This window comes from Protopterus annectens, chromosome 13.part0, assembly GCF_019279795.1.
Source record: "Protopterus annectens isolate FY-2018-M chromosome 13.part0, PAN1.0, whole genome shotgun sequence".
Lineage (NCBI taxonomy): Eukaryota > Metazoa > Chordata > Ceratodontiformes > Protopteridae > Protopterus > Protopterus annectens.
In genome coordinates this window covers 1,043,804,740-1,043,822,609 of record NC_056747.1, presented here as the reverse complement: position 1 = coordinate 1,043,822,609, position 17,870 = coordinate 1,043,804,740, and the positions used below count along the sequence as shown (strand labels likewise).

At 39.9% G+C, this 17,870-nt stretch overlaps 1 protein-coding gene across 3 annotated transcripts in view; it reads right to left on the bottom strand.

Moving 5' to 3' along the window:
• The window catches only part of IKZF3 (IKAROS family zinc finger 3), a 414,014-nt gene that overhangs the window by 122,595 nt on the left and 273,549 nt on the right, over window positions 1-17,870 (bottom strand). The window contains exon 7 of one of the 3 annotated variants that reach the window (XM_044055473.1): window positions 14,131-14,146. The exons of the other annotated variants lie outside the window; for them this stretch is intronic. Within the exon in view, the coding sequence (XP_043911408.1) occupies window positions 14,131-14,146 (16 nt within the window). The remainder of the gene's footprint in view (window positions 1-14,130; window positions 14,147-17,870) is intronic. 3 annotated transcript variants of the gene reach the window in all.

Here is a 17,870-nt window from a genome sequence, read left to right as displayed (position 1 = left end):
CTAAGGATTGCAGACTTCTTCCAAAAGCAGCTATCCACTCATTCACAAATGATTAAAGATCGATACTCTTGTTTCTACCTAGCTTCTAGAAAGACTGATGACCTGAGACCCATTCTAGGTTTCTGAAGTCTCAACCAGTTCTTCACATGCAACACAGAGTAAGAATATACGGCGAAATTTAAGATATGCCTTCCATTTCTTCTGTGCTCATAGGTTCATAGGTAAGTACTATAGCTGAACTTGTGGGCCATTATAAGTCTAGCTAGTTTTCCTTTTTGTGCTTGAATTAACCTATCCTATTTGTTTATAGATTGGCCTTACCTGTCCTGTGGTCGATAATTATATATTACCCCAATGGAAATAACTGGGATCATATCACAGATAATTTGAGAGCATCCCGCAAGCACAGGATAAAGAATTTAAGAGCTGCCTCTGTCCAATAGTAGTACAAGGGGCAGTCCTGGGGTAAATGTTTCTGTTTCCCATCCATAGAGTTAAATTGCACTTGAATATGGACATGGATGAACTTTGTGTTATGTGGATGGGAAGTCTGTTCCACAGCAGAAGAGCAACATCCTCTGTAAAATATGTCTATCCCTCAAAACCATTATGTTGATGCTACAGGAGAGACTTAGATCCATAGACCGAGTGTTATTGATACCATTTGACTTGCTGATGTGCTGTAAATCCATCACTAATGGGTCAGAGGGTGTCTTTGATGCCAAACACAGGTCACCCCTCAGTATCCTACAGTCTGCTAGGAGGACCTGTGTCTGCTATGCAAAACACAGGTCACCCCTAAGCAGACTGTAGGATACTGAGTATAGTGATAAAGCTTTGAGTTAGTCCATGTAGGACATGCTGTTTAGGCCTTGTAACCTCTCAGTAAGGAATCAATGTGGACATTCCAGTTGTTGCATGTTTCTGGGCAGATACTTGCCAAAGGGGGCATTATATTCAAGGACTGGCATAATGAGGGGGACAATGGCATGCCTAGAGCTAGACACAATCCCTCTATTTATAAGCTGTGCAATATAGAAGACTTTCTTACAACAATAGAAATATGTTGGTCAAAGGTTAGGTCCCTATCCACATATGTTCCTAAATCCCTAACAAATGGATCAATGTAGTAGTTCCCTGGGGTACATGACTTCCCAAAGGTAACAATAATGCATATTTTGGCATTTATTTTCAGTCTATGAGTTTTATCCAGTTATTCATTTGGGACAAACCTTAATACAGGATGGCCAAGTCATTTAGGGATTCATTGACTGGTCCTAGCTTGCAGTCATCTGAAAACATACTCAGCCAGAGCCCTTTGGTATTGGCTTTTACTTCAGAAAAGTAGATGTCAAGCAGGAGAGGTCCCAGTACAGAACCCTGGGTGACTCCACTGCTGGCTGGTCTCTTTGTGGTGGTAACTTCCCCTATTTTGATTATCTATGTCCAATCTGTGAGCCAGTTTGCAATCCAGTGGTGACATTAGGTTTATTCTGTTTATTTGGCTTTCTACTATGCATCAGTGGTGAATTGTGTCAAAAGCTTTGGCCAGGTCAAGGTATGTGGTGTGTACCATTCTGCCTATATCCATTGCTTTGGTGACCTTTTCAAAAAATTCCCCCAGGTTGAATAAGTATGACCTGCCCTTGATTAATTTAAATTGAGATGGGTACAGTGTTTGGAGGTTTCTTATGTCTTGATTGATTAATTCCATGATAAATCATTCCATTGTTTTGCATATAAGGCTGGTCAGATTTATAGATCTGTAATTGTCTGGGTCTGTGAAATGTCTTTCTTTGTGCAGGGGATGATTGTAGCTGTTTTCCATTCACTTGGTGCAAAACCTGTATGGAGGCTAAGATTAAACAGTGTTGTTAGGGATGTGGCTAAATCATGCTTCATGCTATTTAAGATGCATCCAGGGATATTGTCACGATCCATTGAAGTTTTTGGTAGCACAATTAGGACTAGGTCTTGTGTGATAGGTAAAGACGAGCCAGTTTCAAGTGCTACATATTGAGGGGTAGATGGAGGGGATAGAGGGGTAAAGTTAGAACTATATTTATTGGGCAGTAAGTTTACTTTATTTTCAGCCTCAGTGAAGGTAACATCATTCACAATCAGTTCAGCACACTGGTGCATTGTGCTTTTGAGATTATGAGAATAACTAAAAAACTTTCTTGTGATTGTCTATGGTTTGGATAGCTAGTTTGGCAAACTTGGTTTTGGAGGATTTTATTAAGCTCTTGAATTGTTTGTTTATTTCAGTGACAAGGGCTCCAACATTTTGGGAATTGATCTTACTTTTGGTCAAAATTCTTTTACTTTTATTTTAAAGTTTGTTGATATTATGGTTCCACCATGTGGATTTATTTCATGGATTTGCCGTGAACTTGTTCCTATGTGGTACAGCTGCATCTATGCAGCTGTTTACATACTGGTATAGTGTAGTGGTATACATTTCTGCATATTCAGTGGAGTTAACTAGGCTTGGTGGGGATTTGAAGCTTACCAATATATCACTTAGGAGTAGGTAATTTGCCTTAAAGAAATGTCTAAAGATACTTTAGGTGGCAGGGATCTCTGGTCTCAGTTTTATTTCAAAGGATACTTTTTTACGGTCAGACCTAACATGTGACTAAGATAAGCAAGGAATGGCACAAGATGCCCCCATATCAGTAAATACAAGATCTAAGATGTTATTTCTCCTTAGTGGGTACTCTGACTAATTGTTCCAGGGGCGTTTGTATTGACAAAGTCCAGGAATCTCTATGCACATGCTTATATTTATAAATATTGTAAATAGGCTACTAGCTATACGTATGACTAGGGCATTTATATGTATACTTAGCTGTGCAGCTTTTTAATTTTTATGCTGCTTATTATAAACAAAACCATATGCAGCTAGTATTTTTGTAAAACCCACTTAAACCACGGGTATGTTGTACTGTTGGACATTAACTTGTAAAGTGTCGTCATTGCTCTTCCATAATCTATATTCCACTGCTTATGATCCAATGTTATCTTTTCCATCCATCTCAGCTGTTGGGAAAATCAGATCCTACAGGATGAAAAGCTGAAAACTTTCAGACTTTTGGATCTAAGGCTCAGGCTCCTCAACTCTACCCATACTCCCCCTTTGCCCAAATAATTCCTCAGAATTCATTTACTGCTTTTTCCAGTTACACATGATTTCAAGGCTCGGGGCTTCTTTGCGGGTATAAATTGCAGATAAATTATTTTTCCCCTTTTTTTCCCAAGTTTAGATCAGCATTTTTACTTAATATCCATTGCTGAGAGTAGTGTTAACTATGTAGTAAGTAGATATTTTCCTTTGGTATACTTCCCTGTTAGGTGTTTCCAACTTTTCTTTCATTCCTTACCTTTCTCATATATCAGGTCCAACCAAAGCACATCTAATGCTCTTCTGTCTTTTACACATACAGTTGCAGAGGCCAGGGACAAAAAATGACTAGTGTCATGTCTTTTCCTGGACTTCTCAAAAACTTTTGACACCGTCTCTCACTCTAAGCTTCTATCTAAACTAGCTGATCTCAACATCTCCTCCTCTGCTATTCTCTGGTTCTCTAACTACCTTTCAAATAGACTGCAGTCAGTCAGATGATTTTCTGCCCACTCCCCTTCCTTACCCATCCAGACCAGCATCCCCCCAGGGCTCTATCCTGGGGCCTCCGCTTTTTAACATTTTCACAAACAACCTCCACTCTTCCTGTGCCTCCTCCTCCCAGATACAATACGCTACCCTTATCTCCTGCTCTGATGACATCTTTTACCTCCACGCAATCACTCAAAACACACACATTTTACAACATCGAGCAATGGCTGACTGATAACCAGCTCATCCTAAGCCCCCCAAAAAACAGACTCCTCTTTTTGCTCCCTAAATCTCTCTCCCACCATAAAACCACCTTTTTCATCTCTTGACATGACAATACCATTATCAAAGCAGATTCTCATATTAAACTTCTTGGAATTATAACTGATGACCAATTAAAATGTGACCTCCATATTCAACACTGTATTAAAAAGACAAATCAAAAACAATGGGTCTTCTCTATAGAAATAAAAAAATTGCTTGCCTCCAACTCCAAACCGTCTCTGGCTCTGGATTTCCTCCTACCTTGTCTTCTATACTTCTCTCCTGTTTTCACATCCCTACAATCTACCCTAATAATCAAACTAGAACTAACATAACAACATTGCTCAGTTTGCCAGCAATCTGCCATATAAATCCCATCACTGCTTTTCTTTAAAAAAGCTTCAGTGGCTAGAGTTTCCCCAGCTTCTTCTTTCCCAGCTGCAGTTTACGCACACCTTACTTAACAAACCCTCAACTTGTCCTGCTCTCTCCTCTCTCATATTACTCTACACCCCCCATCGAACCCAACTCAGCTCTGATCAATTCTGTCTTAATATCTATAAGGCCAACAAAACCATTGGTAAACTTCTATATAAAAGCACAGATTCCCACGCCTGGAACAACCTCCCACCACATATTGGCAACATCAATGGCACAACCTGTTTTAGAACTGAACTTAAAAACTACCTTCTCAATTCTAGCTCCTGCCCTTGCCAGGACCCTATTTAATACCCCCTTCTTCTCAACTCTCTGCACCACATACTACTGTTTACCTATTTGCCTTTCAAGACTTTTACCCTCTGAAATTGCAATACATTTTCACATATTTTATTACCAGTCAAGTTTCTGATTGTTATAAAATTATAAAATGTAGCATGAAACTACTCTACTCACTTTACATTTTATTTTGTATTTAATTTGTCATTACATTTCTGTTACTGTAAATAAGGTGCAATGACATAATCCATGCTACTCTTCTTGCTTTTAAATGCATTTTTTTGTTTTCATGCCCATGAATGTATGTTATAACTTTGTAATATTCTTGTTTTTTTTTTTTATTATTTTTTTTTATTTTATGCTCATTATTGTACTGCATCTTTTGTTTGTATCTTGGAGCTTTTCTCCTCGGGTCTCCACTGAAAATGGGCCTTTGGCTCATCTGGAATAATCCGGTTAACAAATGACAAATAAATAAATAATAAATAAATTACATCTCTATCTATCTATCTATATATATATTAATTAATATATATATGGGTCTACTTCATAAAATCGACAGACCATTTGATCTACATTCATTTGCTTGACAACCAGTATTCAAGGCAAAAACCTGTGATTTGCCCCCTCCCCAATGTTGTGCGACCCTGGAGTTGATATATACAGTTAGGGGGGTGTGGGGGCAAAGGCCTCCACCTATTTCCATTTAAAACATGAAAATACAACAAAAAATACACATTTTAAATGAAAATAGGTGGGGGCTTTGACACCACACTCCCTCTAACTATATATATCAACTTCAGGGTCACACAACATTGGGGAGGGGGGGCAACTCCCTGTTAAGTGCCTTGAATACTGGTTGTCGACCAAATGAGCTGTCAACCAAATGAATGTTGAATATATATATATATATATATATATATATATATATATATATATATCTAGAGAGAGAGAGATAGGTTCCTAAGTTCATAGGTCTATACTAAGCTAAATACCATGTGGGCCTTTATAAGACTAACTGTGCAATCCAACCCAATTGCATCCCTATGTACCATGAATGTTTGTTAGCAGGGGGGTTGTTAGGAAGTTTCTAGAGGTTATGTGGAGGAGGTTATGTTAGTTTGGGCATTACTGTCTGCTTCTGGCTATCAGAGACATGGGGCCAGACCCAGGGTGAATGGGGCCAGACCCAGGGTGAATTTTTGACTTCCCACCATTGGTCAAGGTTACTCTTAAATAGGGTTAAGGATGAATAGTGCTTCACATGAATGGGGAGCTTGTTCTGGTGCATGGGGATCTTCTGAGACACATATTTGTCTTATCAACATGTCTTTATGTGAGAAAAAAGAATTACATCCTTGGATCTAGTGGTTCTGTTGGAGTTCATTTTGCAGATGTACAAAAGGTCCATCAGAGCTGGATCCAAGGATACCTTAGATGCAGAAACCTGTAGATGACAAAGTATAGAGACAGGGCTTTAATGTAATTTGTGTAGGATAATGTGTTTACACCCTGGATTCTCCTGGTAAGAAACCTTTGGGGGTGTTCCAACTGTTGTATATGTCTGGTCAGGTACATGCCATAGAGGGCATTATACTCAAAGATGGGTCTGATAAGGGCCAAATACTGTATGACTTCCTTGGACTTGCATGCCATTCCCTTAGTTATAAGTTAGGCAACATAGAATGATTTTCTTACTACCTTGTCTACATATATTCCCAGATTCCTGACTACTGGGTCAATTCTAAGGGGTATCCTTTTGATGGAGTAATTATTTTAGGTGACAGTTTTCCAAAAATGCCCTGTAATGCATTTCTTAGCATTGAGCTTTAGTCTGTGACTTTTGTGCCAGTCATTTGTCTGTGTTAGACACTCTTGTAAGATTTTTGTGTCATAGGGGAATCTATGCTAGCTCCCAATTTGCAGTCATCTGTGAACTTGATCAACCAAAGAGCCTTGACATTACCCTTTACCTATGAGAATTAGATACGAGATAGGAGCAGGCCCAGCACTGAGCTCTGAGGTACCACACTAGTGACTGGTCTGTTAGTGGAGGTGATCTCACCAATCCTGACTTCCAGGGTCATGTCTGTGAGCCAGCTAGCAATTCAGAGTTTTGTAGGGTTTATGCCCAGTTCAGTGAGTTTGTAATCTATACCCAAGTGAAATACTGTATGTAATGCCTTATCCAGATCCAGGTAGAGGTATGCACAGTTTCCCCTCATCCATTGCCTTGGTGACCTTCTCAAATGAGTCCCCTAGGTATAGTAGGCATGACCTTCCCTTGACAAAGATGAATTGGGTCGGGTCCAGTGGCTGAAGGTTGCCTATATCTTTGCTGATCATTTCCATAATAATTTGTTTCATAGCTTTGCATATTGAACTAGTCAGACTAATAGGTTTGTAGTTTCTGGGGCTGGTTGATGTCCACATTTGTGAAGTGGGATAACCCATTGCAGCCCTCCATTCTCATGGTACAAAGCCTGTTTTGAGGCTATAGTTGAAAAGTGATCCTAATAGGTTATTTTCCAGCAAGGCGTCCTGGATGTTGTCTGGGCCCACTGAGGCTGTGTTTTCAGTCTTAGCAATCCCTGCCAGGACTTGCTCCCTGATAATATCTGGAGGAGGTTATGCTAGTAGATGTTTCATGGGGAGAAGCAGGAGGGAAGTGGGGCATGAAGTTTGAGCTGAATTAATCAGACTGCAATTTCACTATGTCCCTCTTTTCTGTGAAGATGGCACCATTGACCACTAGTTTAGCACACTGATGTGTGTTTCCTTTGAGGTTTTAAACATAGCTGTAGAAGGCCTTGTGGTTGCCTTCAGCCTGTGAGGCTACCTTGGCCTCATAATTTGTCTTGTTGGACTTAATTAGTCATCTTAGTTTTTCATTTAAGTTTAATTAGAGGACTCCTATCATTCCTGATTTTAGCCATGACTTTTCTCTTTCAGTTATACACCCTATTAAAGTTAGGAGTACACTAGTGTGGTTTGCTTTTAGAGTTTATTTTGGGCTTACTTCAAGTAGGTACAGCAGTCTCTATACAGCAATTACATGGTTGTACTGGGTCTCTGTGAACAATTCTACATATTTTATTTATTTATTTATTGCATTTGTTTACCGGGATAAGTCCACTGGGCCTAAAAGAGCCCATTTTCAGTAGAGGCCCGGGAAGAAAAGCTCCAACGAGATACAGAAAAAATATAAACAATAATTACAGAAGCAGAAACAGTGTTACAGATAGTAAATATAGTAACATATACAGAATATATACATAAAAGCAGGAATCTAGTTTGTTTGATTACAGCAATATATACAGAAAATATACATTAAAGCAGAATTCAATTAATTCAATCAGATTGGTATAAACAGAGATCAGTATTATTGTACCAGAATCAACAAGTGAAGATAAAAATAAATATGGAGAAAATATATGTTGCAGGGCACTCAGGTTTGGGAGAGGCACTGAATTTTGACAAACTATTGCTTAATAGAATATAGTTTGCCTTGGAAGAGTTACTAAATGTTGCAGGGTTTGCTGGGGTTACTAGGTTGATTTTTATTTCAAAGGAGACATCTTTGTCATCTGACCTCACTAGTGAGGGGATTTAGCACTCTGCCATATTGGTGAGTACCAGATCTAGTATGTTTGAACCTCTGGTGGGTGTGCATACTATCTGTTCAAAGGCATTTGTGTTAATAAAGTCCAGGAATCATTGTGCCTGCGTATATGAGGCAGTGCACGTTTCCTAGTCTATAGAGGGGTAGTTAAAGTCTCCCATGAATAGGGCATTTGGTTTAATGGTGAGTGTCTCCAGAAGGTCTATATATGAGATATGGGATTCTTGGGAGATAGAGGGTGACCTATATCTTACTAAGATATGAGATGGGACTTTTTCTGTGGTGATTTGCACATGAATAGGCTCCAGGGCAATGTCCTGTTTAACCAAACTGAAAATTGAAAATCCATGTTGTCTGGACCTATATTTGGTTGGACTACTTTAGGTCATGGACTGGGTTATGCAGAGGTCTGTTTGTGTGGTCTCCGGGGTTTGGTACTAGACTAGATTAGATTGTGCTAAAATTTGATAGCAGTGCTGTTTAATGTGCAGACTAACTGCTCTGTTTGTCCTCACTCAATGGCTTTGTTTTACCCACACTTAAGTTACAGGCCTCAGTTATAGGTGAAGTTGTATAGGTAAATTTTACAAAGGGCACTGCTAACATTTTGATGTAATAACATCATGAAAGATTGCTTGCTGCAACAAAACAACTTAAACAAAATACTTGACAAGGCAATTTCAAGTATTAGGGACCTTTTGAATGATTTAAAGGCAAAATCAACAAATAAAATGACAATAAAGCAGTAGCACTCTAAACAGTTAATTGTAATGCAAAACAATAAAATAAATCTCTTATCTGTCAACAGTGGAGCAGGATTAAGTCAGGATCCCCACAGAGTGTGGTGAGAGTGCCAAACAGATGGGAACTCTGGGAAAATAAGAAATAAATCAACTTGTAGTACAGCAGGTTTACTTACAAGTTCAACACTGATTTGTCAGGTGGTCACTTAGTATTATGGATATATGGAAAACAATGGATGGAAAAGTACTTAAGCACAACAGACAATAGCAATGAAAGAGGGGACGGAAGGACTTTGGAAGTCAGATCTCCAAAAGGGTGAGAGGGTTGAGGAAAGCATCCAAATTTGAGCTCTAATCCTATAATTAGAACTTCAGTAACTTTTAGCTTAATGGCTCAGTTTGGGGGTGGGGCAGACTCAAAGAACAGGGGAAAACAGTAGCAAGGTAAACAGAAAGATAACAGAATGCAACTTTAAGCAGGTATATACAGCTATAAAAAGTACTGAAGCACAAACCAAGGAGCAGAATTCACAATACTGCCACTACTGCAATCCTTCCATTGACTAAGGTAACAGACTATTCAGAAGTTTACCAGTAATGCTGTATATGGAAAAGCTGCTGTAATAAATGAAAACAATGAGGCTAAATCTGGCAGGAGATCATAGTCCTTCCACAACTGTGAAAAATGCTACAAAACTGAGGTCCCAGAAGGGGTTCAAATGACAAAAAGCTTCATTTTACACATAATTCTACTTATGGAAATAGAAGTGCAGAATAAGGTATGAACAATGCTAATATCCTGCAGCAATACACAATGTTCAAATAACTGCAACTGAAGCTACAAGACTAAAGTCCTAGAACAGACTAAAAGTGCAAACAGATAACTTTTTTTTTTTTTGGGGGGGGGCTAAATCATGGATAAGAAGCAGAGAAGTACTATAAAGCATCACCATACAGGTTAGTATAAATGCATCTTAAAATATTTAAGCAGAATTTCAATAAAATGCTATTTTTCTTCCATTTTGATAAAAAGCTTGTAGCTTATGCCTTTCAGAGTCTTGAACAAAAGATCAAGGGTATATATAGCTCTCAGCTAAATATAACAAAGTTGCTAGAGAGGGATCCAATCAAATAAAGCGAACACTGGAGCTCATGTTGTTTGGTTAGAATTTCAGAAACTTTTAGCCTAATGTCTTAGTTGAGGGTGGAGCAGACTCAAAGAGCAGGGGAAAATAGCAGCCAAGGTAAAAAGAAAGGCACTGAAATGTACCTGTAAGGCTGTACTACAACTCTAAGAAGTACTGAAGCACAAATCCTGGAGAATAATTCACAATAATACTACTACTGCTATCCTACCACAGACTAAAGCACCAGACTATGCAGAAATTTACTAGTAATACTGTAATAAATGGCTAAATGATGCTCAAATCTGGAAGCAGATCACAGTAATGCCACAAGTGTGAAAGACCCTACAAGACTGATGCCCCAGAATGGGTTTAAAGTACAAAACGCTATCTTTTTATGTAATTCTACTTATGAAAATAGAATTGCAGTACAATATTTGAACACTGCTACCATCTTACAGTAATAGACAATCTTCACACAACTGCAAATGAAGCTACAAGGCTAAGGTCCCAGAAAAAACTAAAAAATGCAAACAGATAACTTTTTTGACTAAACTATGTACAAAAAGTAGGGAAGTACTAAAAAGTATGACTGCACAGGTCAGTATAAATGCAACTTAAAAATTTTAAGCAGCATTTAAATAAAATGCTATTTTTCTTCCCTTTTGATAAAAAGCTTGTATCTTACACCTCTCAGAGTAAATGACCCTGGGTGGATGTAGCTCTGTGCTAAATATAACAGACATGCTAGAGAGGGGTCCAATCAAATAAAGTTAATGCTGCAGCTGAAGTCTTGTGGTTAGAATTTCAGAAACTTTTAGCTTAATGTCTCAGTGGGGGATGAGAGACACTCAAATGACAAGGGAAAACCAGTAAAAAAGTCAAACAGAAATGCACTGGAGTGCAACCTTAAGCAGGTATATACAACTCTAAAAAGTACCGAAGCACAAATCCTGAAGCAGAATTCACAGTACTGTTACTATCAGCAATCCTATGACAGACTACTGCAATGCAACTTTAAGCAGGTATATACAGCTATAAAAAGTACTTAAACACAAATGCTAGAGCAGAATTCAGTTTGCAATACTACCACTACTGCAATCCTACCACAGAGTAAACACCAATCTATGCAGATATTTACGAGTAACACTGCAATGAATGATTAAATGAGGCTCAGTTTTTGGCAGTGGATCACAGTCCTGCCACAACTGTGAAAAAACCTACAAGATGGAGGCTTCAAACTAGGCTCAAAATATATTTATTAAAAAAAAACCTTTTCCAGTGTTCACCTTTCTTGCAATAATTTTTTTTGGTAGTCTTATTTAGAATTTTTGTTTGTTGTGCTGTTGTCTCTTTTGAGATTTTTTTTGTGATAATGTTAAATGTAACTTGTTGCTTGCTGTGTTTTTGCAGTTACATTGTTAATTCTGTTACAGTTGATGAAACTTTCTTGGCCATGTCCCACAAAGCTTTGGACTTCAATAAGTATTCCACTTGCAGACACACAATTCTCCCTCAAGACCCACATTCTAAGTGTGTGCATGTATTGTTTAGGGACATCATATATTGAAGAGGGTAGTGTAGTCAATTGTGTTCTGCCTTAGTCAGAGGGCTCTCTCAGAGAACAGGACTAAATTAATGCTAAAAGGCCTTCACCCAGCCACAGCAGGGTAATCAGTCTCTTCCATCTCTGGTTCTACCTTGGTCAAAAGAACTGCAAAGAAGTCAAAGGGAGAAAAGTCAAAAGAGAAAGAGAAGTGCAATGATTGAGAGAAAGTGAGAGAGTGGGGGGGGGCAAAACAAAGACAGATTCTGGGAAAAGGAGTTGAGAAATAAAATTCTGGATGATGCAGGGGTTGTGGGTCCAGCCCCAAAATTCTCCAAGCCATCAAATTTGATCCTCCTTTTGGAGCCTACTCAGATCCATTCCTCTAATCCTCCTTTATCCATTGAACTGAGAGTCTTCCTGGGGCTGACCAACCCTATCTCCGAGCAGCAATTTTGCAGACAGAGATTCTTCCAGAAGTCCACCAGGCTACCTCTGATAGACTCCTTGTCTAGGTTGGTGCAGTGGTCTTGCAGCATGTATGAAGCAGATTTGGACAGGATGTTACAAAAGTTCCTGAGGACTCATATTCAGGTGTGAGTCCTTCTGGCATCTTCTGCTCCAAGAGTGCCATGACTGGGCACTGCCACCCATCAACTGTTTTCTCCTTCCCTGATCTCACCTTTGGATCCAGTGGTTTTGGCACTGAGAAATCTCCATAGGCTACCTTTGTCTGAGAGGTGGTTTGGTTATCTTTGACTCCATAAGTGCCCCTTACCTGCTTCATTCCAACAGCATCAGATCTTGAGGGGCCTGGAACAGAGAGGTTGGTATTGGTACATGAGGGATGGGATTGACTCCAAAGCTTTCTGATCTGTCCTTCCTCTTGGTGCATTGGTGCTGGATAAGTTGGCACAAGTGTTGCTTGAGCTGGGTCTAGTCTCAAGAGTGCCTCTTGTCTGGTTCCTTGGATCCCAAAAAAAATCCTTCAAGACTGACTTCTGCTTTGACTTTTAAGGTGTTTGGAAGAGTTCTGTCACTTTCCAGAGATTGTGCTCAGATTTGTCTTGATCCCCTGTGATCTCTGAGGTTCTTCCTCCATATCATCCTGTTTCTCAGAGACAGCCAGCTTCTTTAGGTCTTGACAAGGCTTGAAAAGGGAGTTCCCTGTTACCTTTCAAGTCTTCCACCAACCCTCCTACCATGGAAATGCACAGGAAGCCTCCATGTAAAAGGAAGTATTTAGACTTTACTCAGGAATCTCTCAATGAAGAAGAGGGATCTCCAAGATCCTCCCAGAAGATATCTCCTTTGGGAACATTCTGGAATTATTTAGGCAAAGAGGGGTGGTCCATCATTGCCCCTTCCCAAGAGAAGTTGGTATTTCTCAAGGCCTTTGGAGCTGGTCCATTTGCTACTTGGGTAGTCCCCCTGGCTGATGAGCTTATTGACCTTTTATTGCATGGAACGAGACAGATGTGATGGAGCCCATACAACAAAAGCCTGATAAAATATTACTTTCCCATTGAGCTAAACCCCCTGAAGCAAGATTCCCACAGTGGATGCCATACTGGAGGTAGTGGCCATAAAGAAAGAGCCATTGCAAGAGAGCTCTTCTGTTCATCCCCTGAACAGGAAGTCCAAGGCTTTGGACAGATTCAGAATATGGACACTTGTGTTATGAGCAGTGAACTACCTAGCACATTTGACAAGATTTCAGATGGACTTGACCCAGGAACTGTCCAAGTTCCTCTCTGGAGCCATGACCACAGAGTACCACAAAATAGTGGATTCCTAGCTGGTGCCCTTAAGTCTATATCCAAAATGTCCATGCATCTTTTATCAATGGCTGATGGCACATGTAGAGCAGTAGGCACTGTAATTGCATTACATCAAAATGGCTGGATGTGTCTCTGTGATTTTGCAGAGAACTTCAAAATGTCCAGTTTGAATGCCCCTTTTGATGGGTCCACCATCTTCTAGCTCAAAGTAAAGGAAACACTTACTAGATGTGAACAAGATGGCATTAATCTGTCTTCCATCTGCATCCACTATTCCACCCCCCTCAAAAGACCTTCTTCCAGAACCAAAAGGGTGGTAAGAGGGTATGGTTCCTAAAGTCTCAAGTTTTTGCACATGACACTTTTGGAGACAATCTCCCCACACCAGGGCAGAGGGAACAACAACAATGAACATCACCCTGAGGCTGAGGTGGTTCACAGAACTAAGAGTTTCAGGGTTCCTTTGCTAACAAACCCTTCCAATGGTCCTGAAAGGTTGCTGACTACTGCACTCAGGAAGCAGTCAGAGGTTCATGTCTCTGCACTCTCATGTCTGGTTAGCCATCACTGACTATTCTTGGGTACAGAGATAGTATCCAGAGGCTATAACATCCCCATTATTTGCTAACTGCAAAAGTCACAAAGAAAGCTTCCTGGTGTTCCATAATCTCAAGAGAAAGGCAGCAGATCAAAAAATTGCAATGATGCTAGACAAACAAGTCTTCTAGGAGGTCTCACCAGATCAGCAAGGGTTTGGAGTCTGCTTATGGTTCTTTTTGGTTTTGAAGAAAAATGGGGACATCAGGGCCATCCTGGACCTCAGCCACCTAAATCAGTTTGTGAAACAGGCATAATTCCAGATTTTCAGGGTTTGGTCCATTTTACCTCTTTTGAGGAAAGTTGAGTGGATGTACTTAGAGGACCTGCAGAAGGACTACTATCACATAAAGATAGCCTGGCAGTCCAGAAGGATCCCTTACTTTTGACTGGGAGCCAGTTACTTTCAATTCAGGGCAGGGTATTTTCATTCTCACCACAGTCCCACCTGTGTTTTCACTAAATGTATGGCACTGGTTGCAGCACATCTCTGAATGCAAGGGTGTCTGGGTGTTCCCATATCTAAATGACTGGTTTATTATTGCTACAATATGGGATCTACTAATTCGAGCCTGAGATTATTTGCTCCAGTTATACCTTCACCTAGGGATCATGGTCAACCTATAAAAGTCCAAACTGACTCCTGTTCAAATGATAGAATTCAGAGTATGTCATCTGAAAACCACATTGCAGATAACCAAGCTTCCAGAATCCAGAATAAGTACACTGTATCAACAAGCTTCCTAGGTTCTATCTCTCCCAAAACCACCTGTGGGATTCAACCTATGGCTCTTGGGTTCTATAGCAGCTTAAATAACTCTCACTCCTCAAGTCAGATTTCGTATGAGGTTACAGTTGACCCTTTCGCAGCAGTGCTCTATGCTGCATCAATCCATGCACTTTCTAGTCAGTGTCATGAAGATCTGTAGGCAGCATGTTCAGTGGTGACTATGTTCTCATTTCTTCTCTCTGGGCTTCCCCTTTATCCTGCCTTCTCCAGTAACCATGGTAACTATGAACACTTCCCTTCTGGGGTGGGGTGGGACATTTCTAGGGGAAGACCAGCCAAGGCATATGGACTTTGACAGAAACCAATTTTCACATCAATGTGCTGGAGATAAGGGCAGTTCTATTAGTGCTGTAGGCCTTCCAGGGCTACCTCCATAGGGTTGCGATTGCAATTCAGACAGACAATATGTCAATTGTCTGGTACACCAGCAAAGAAGGAGGAACTCACTCGTGTCCTTTATGTCAGGAAGCCATGATGGTTTGGCAGTGGGTGATGTCTTTTCAGTGCTTTTTAGTTGCAATACATATCCCAGGAGATCCACTGTATTAGCGGATAAGTTGAACAGGTCCATTCTTATGCCTCACAAGTGTTCTCTCAATCAATTGGTGTCTGCCACTTCAGCTACAGGAGCCAACCCTGTTGCAACCCTTTTGCTACCCAGTCTAATACCAAATGCAAGAGTTACTTTGCTTTTATTCTCCAGGAGGGAGAATCACGGAGCAATGCTATAGTTCACACTTGGCCCTCAGGTCTTCTGTACGCTTATCCTTCTACTCCCCTCATAACCAAGTTCCTTCAGAAAGCAATCTGATGAAAAGCAAAGTTGATTCTCATCACTCCCTTTTGGCATCCCCAGATATGCCTTCTCTTTCTCTAGCTTCACTCATGTACCCTCCATGTGTGCTGGAAAACCATAAATCTTACCTCTTTGTTTCTCCGCTTTCAGTGTTGGATTGAAATCACAGGCTTTCCTCCTCTGTACTCCATATATTGTCATAATCTTGCAAGCCTTTAGCTGAAAGGTTTATAAAAGCAAGTGGAGGAGAGTTTCTGTTTGGCCATCTTCCAAAGGTCTGGGACACTTTTCAGCTTCATTAACACTGAGTTTGGATTTCTTGGTAAGTTTGTTTCATGCATGAGCTGATTACTCTGCCATCAATGTTTAACTGGCAACTATTTCCAATTTTCACGTGGTGAAAGATCACACTATTATTGCCTCATTGAAGCTAACTATAGCCATTTTACAGTGTCTTTCTCCTATGACTTCCTTTAAGGGACTCCTCCACCTTGGGATATTACTGTCATACTCCTTTACTAAGCTCCCCTTCCCCCTGCATTGCTTTAACCAAGCCCCTTTTTGAACCTATGGCTATGATGGAAATGAAATTTGTTCTTGGAAAACACTTTTCCTGGCGGCAGTTACATCAGCAAGGAGGATTTCAGAAAGTCAGGCCTGTTAAGTAAGCCTCCTTATTTGGTGTTCCACTTAGAGCTTCTTTTTGAACCAATCCTATTTTTCTCCCAAGGGTTGCTTCTGACTCTGCCTTGAATCAGGTTATTATTTGGCGAGTCTTCATTTCTAATTTCTCAAACAAAGGAGAACATTCCTTGCATTTACTGAATGCTCTTCATCAGTTATGATTCTATTTGCAGAATATGAAGGATAGCAGAAATAAACAATCAACTTTTTCTCTGCTTTAATAAGACTAAATTGGGAGATAGTGTTTCTAGGGTCACACTATGATATTGTTTCTAAGGTCACACTGTCCAGGTGGTTGTCCAATTGCATTACTTTTGCTCAAAGCCAAAGGATTATCTCTAACTCAAAAGCCTAAAGATTACTCTACAAAGGCTGTTGCAACTTCTACAACTTTCTTTTGCAGAGTTCCTATTGATAATTATTGTACTCCAACCACTTGGTCCACAATACATGTTTATTTCCTAATACAAGCTAGACTTGAAGTTTAGGCCCTGAGCTTCATTTGGCTCCAACATTCTCCAGAATATTCTTCCATGAATCTTATCAGAGTTTTTGAAGCTGGGGACTCTTGCCCCAGGACTTGAGATGGATGGAAAAGATAATATCAGATATGAAAGTTATGTTTATATTATAACACTAGATCTGTGTTATCGTCCTCTGCCCATATGGCAACATTTCCTCCCACTGTCCCCCTACCAAATTGTCATTGTCTTGAGTTCCTTATTGACCATACTGGACCTGTCCAGAGCCTTGTATTAGTTACAGTTTGACTGATCTACTGTTATTTCAGGCCCTTTTCTTTTTTGCTGGAATGAAAAACGTAGATACATTTTTACAAGCAGGCAAACTTGATCTGAAGAAATATCAGGGTGGAGGGGATTATTGGTAGAGGGTAGGAGCCTGAGCATTGGATCCAAACATCTGAAAGTTGCCAGCTTCAGATCCAATATACCCAACAGTTGTGATAGAAGAACATAACATGGGTGTAGCATTATGCTAAGTACACAACTTTTGTTTTTAAATCTATCCTGTATTGAATCCTTTCCCCCACACCTCCACTAACAGCCTAGATAGATATCCCACAAAACAAGTAGTCAAATAAATAAATAACAAGTACTAGTAACTCCAGATGCTGCCCTGCAAGCTCAAATTCCCCTTCTGAATAAGTGGAACCCGATGAGTTTTCTAGATATGCAGGATGCAATTAAGACTGCATATCAAAATAAGAAAATGGCACTAGAAATTTCTTTGGTTTAACATGGATAAATACACCTTCATTTTGTCTATTTTCTATTCTAAGTGTATTCACAAAGTATTCAGCTGTAATTTCTACACGTCAGGTAAAACAGTCAGTGTTTACCCATATTCAAAATGTTAGCTATTAGTATTTACCTCCAATCATGGCTTCTTGATGCAGGGATCTAATGTTAACCAGCTTCAAGATATTGTTCTCATGGTTATGCTAGCAATGTCAGCTCCTTCACCATCAGACATTATGGAATTCATTGGAGTAAGATTAGAATTATTCATTACAGGACCTTTCTGCCCTAATCCTAATAATCAGTATGCATGTTACATGCAGGCTTAGAT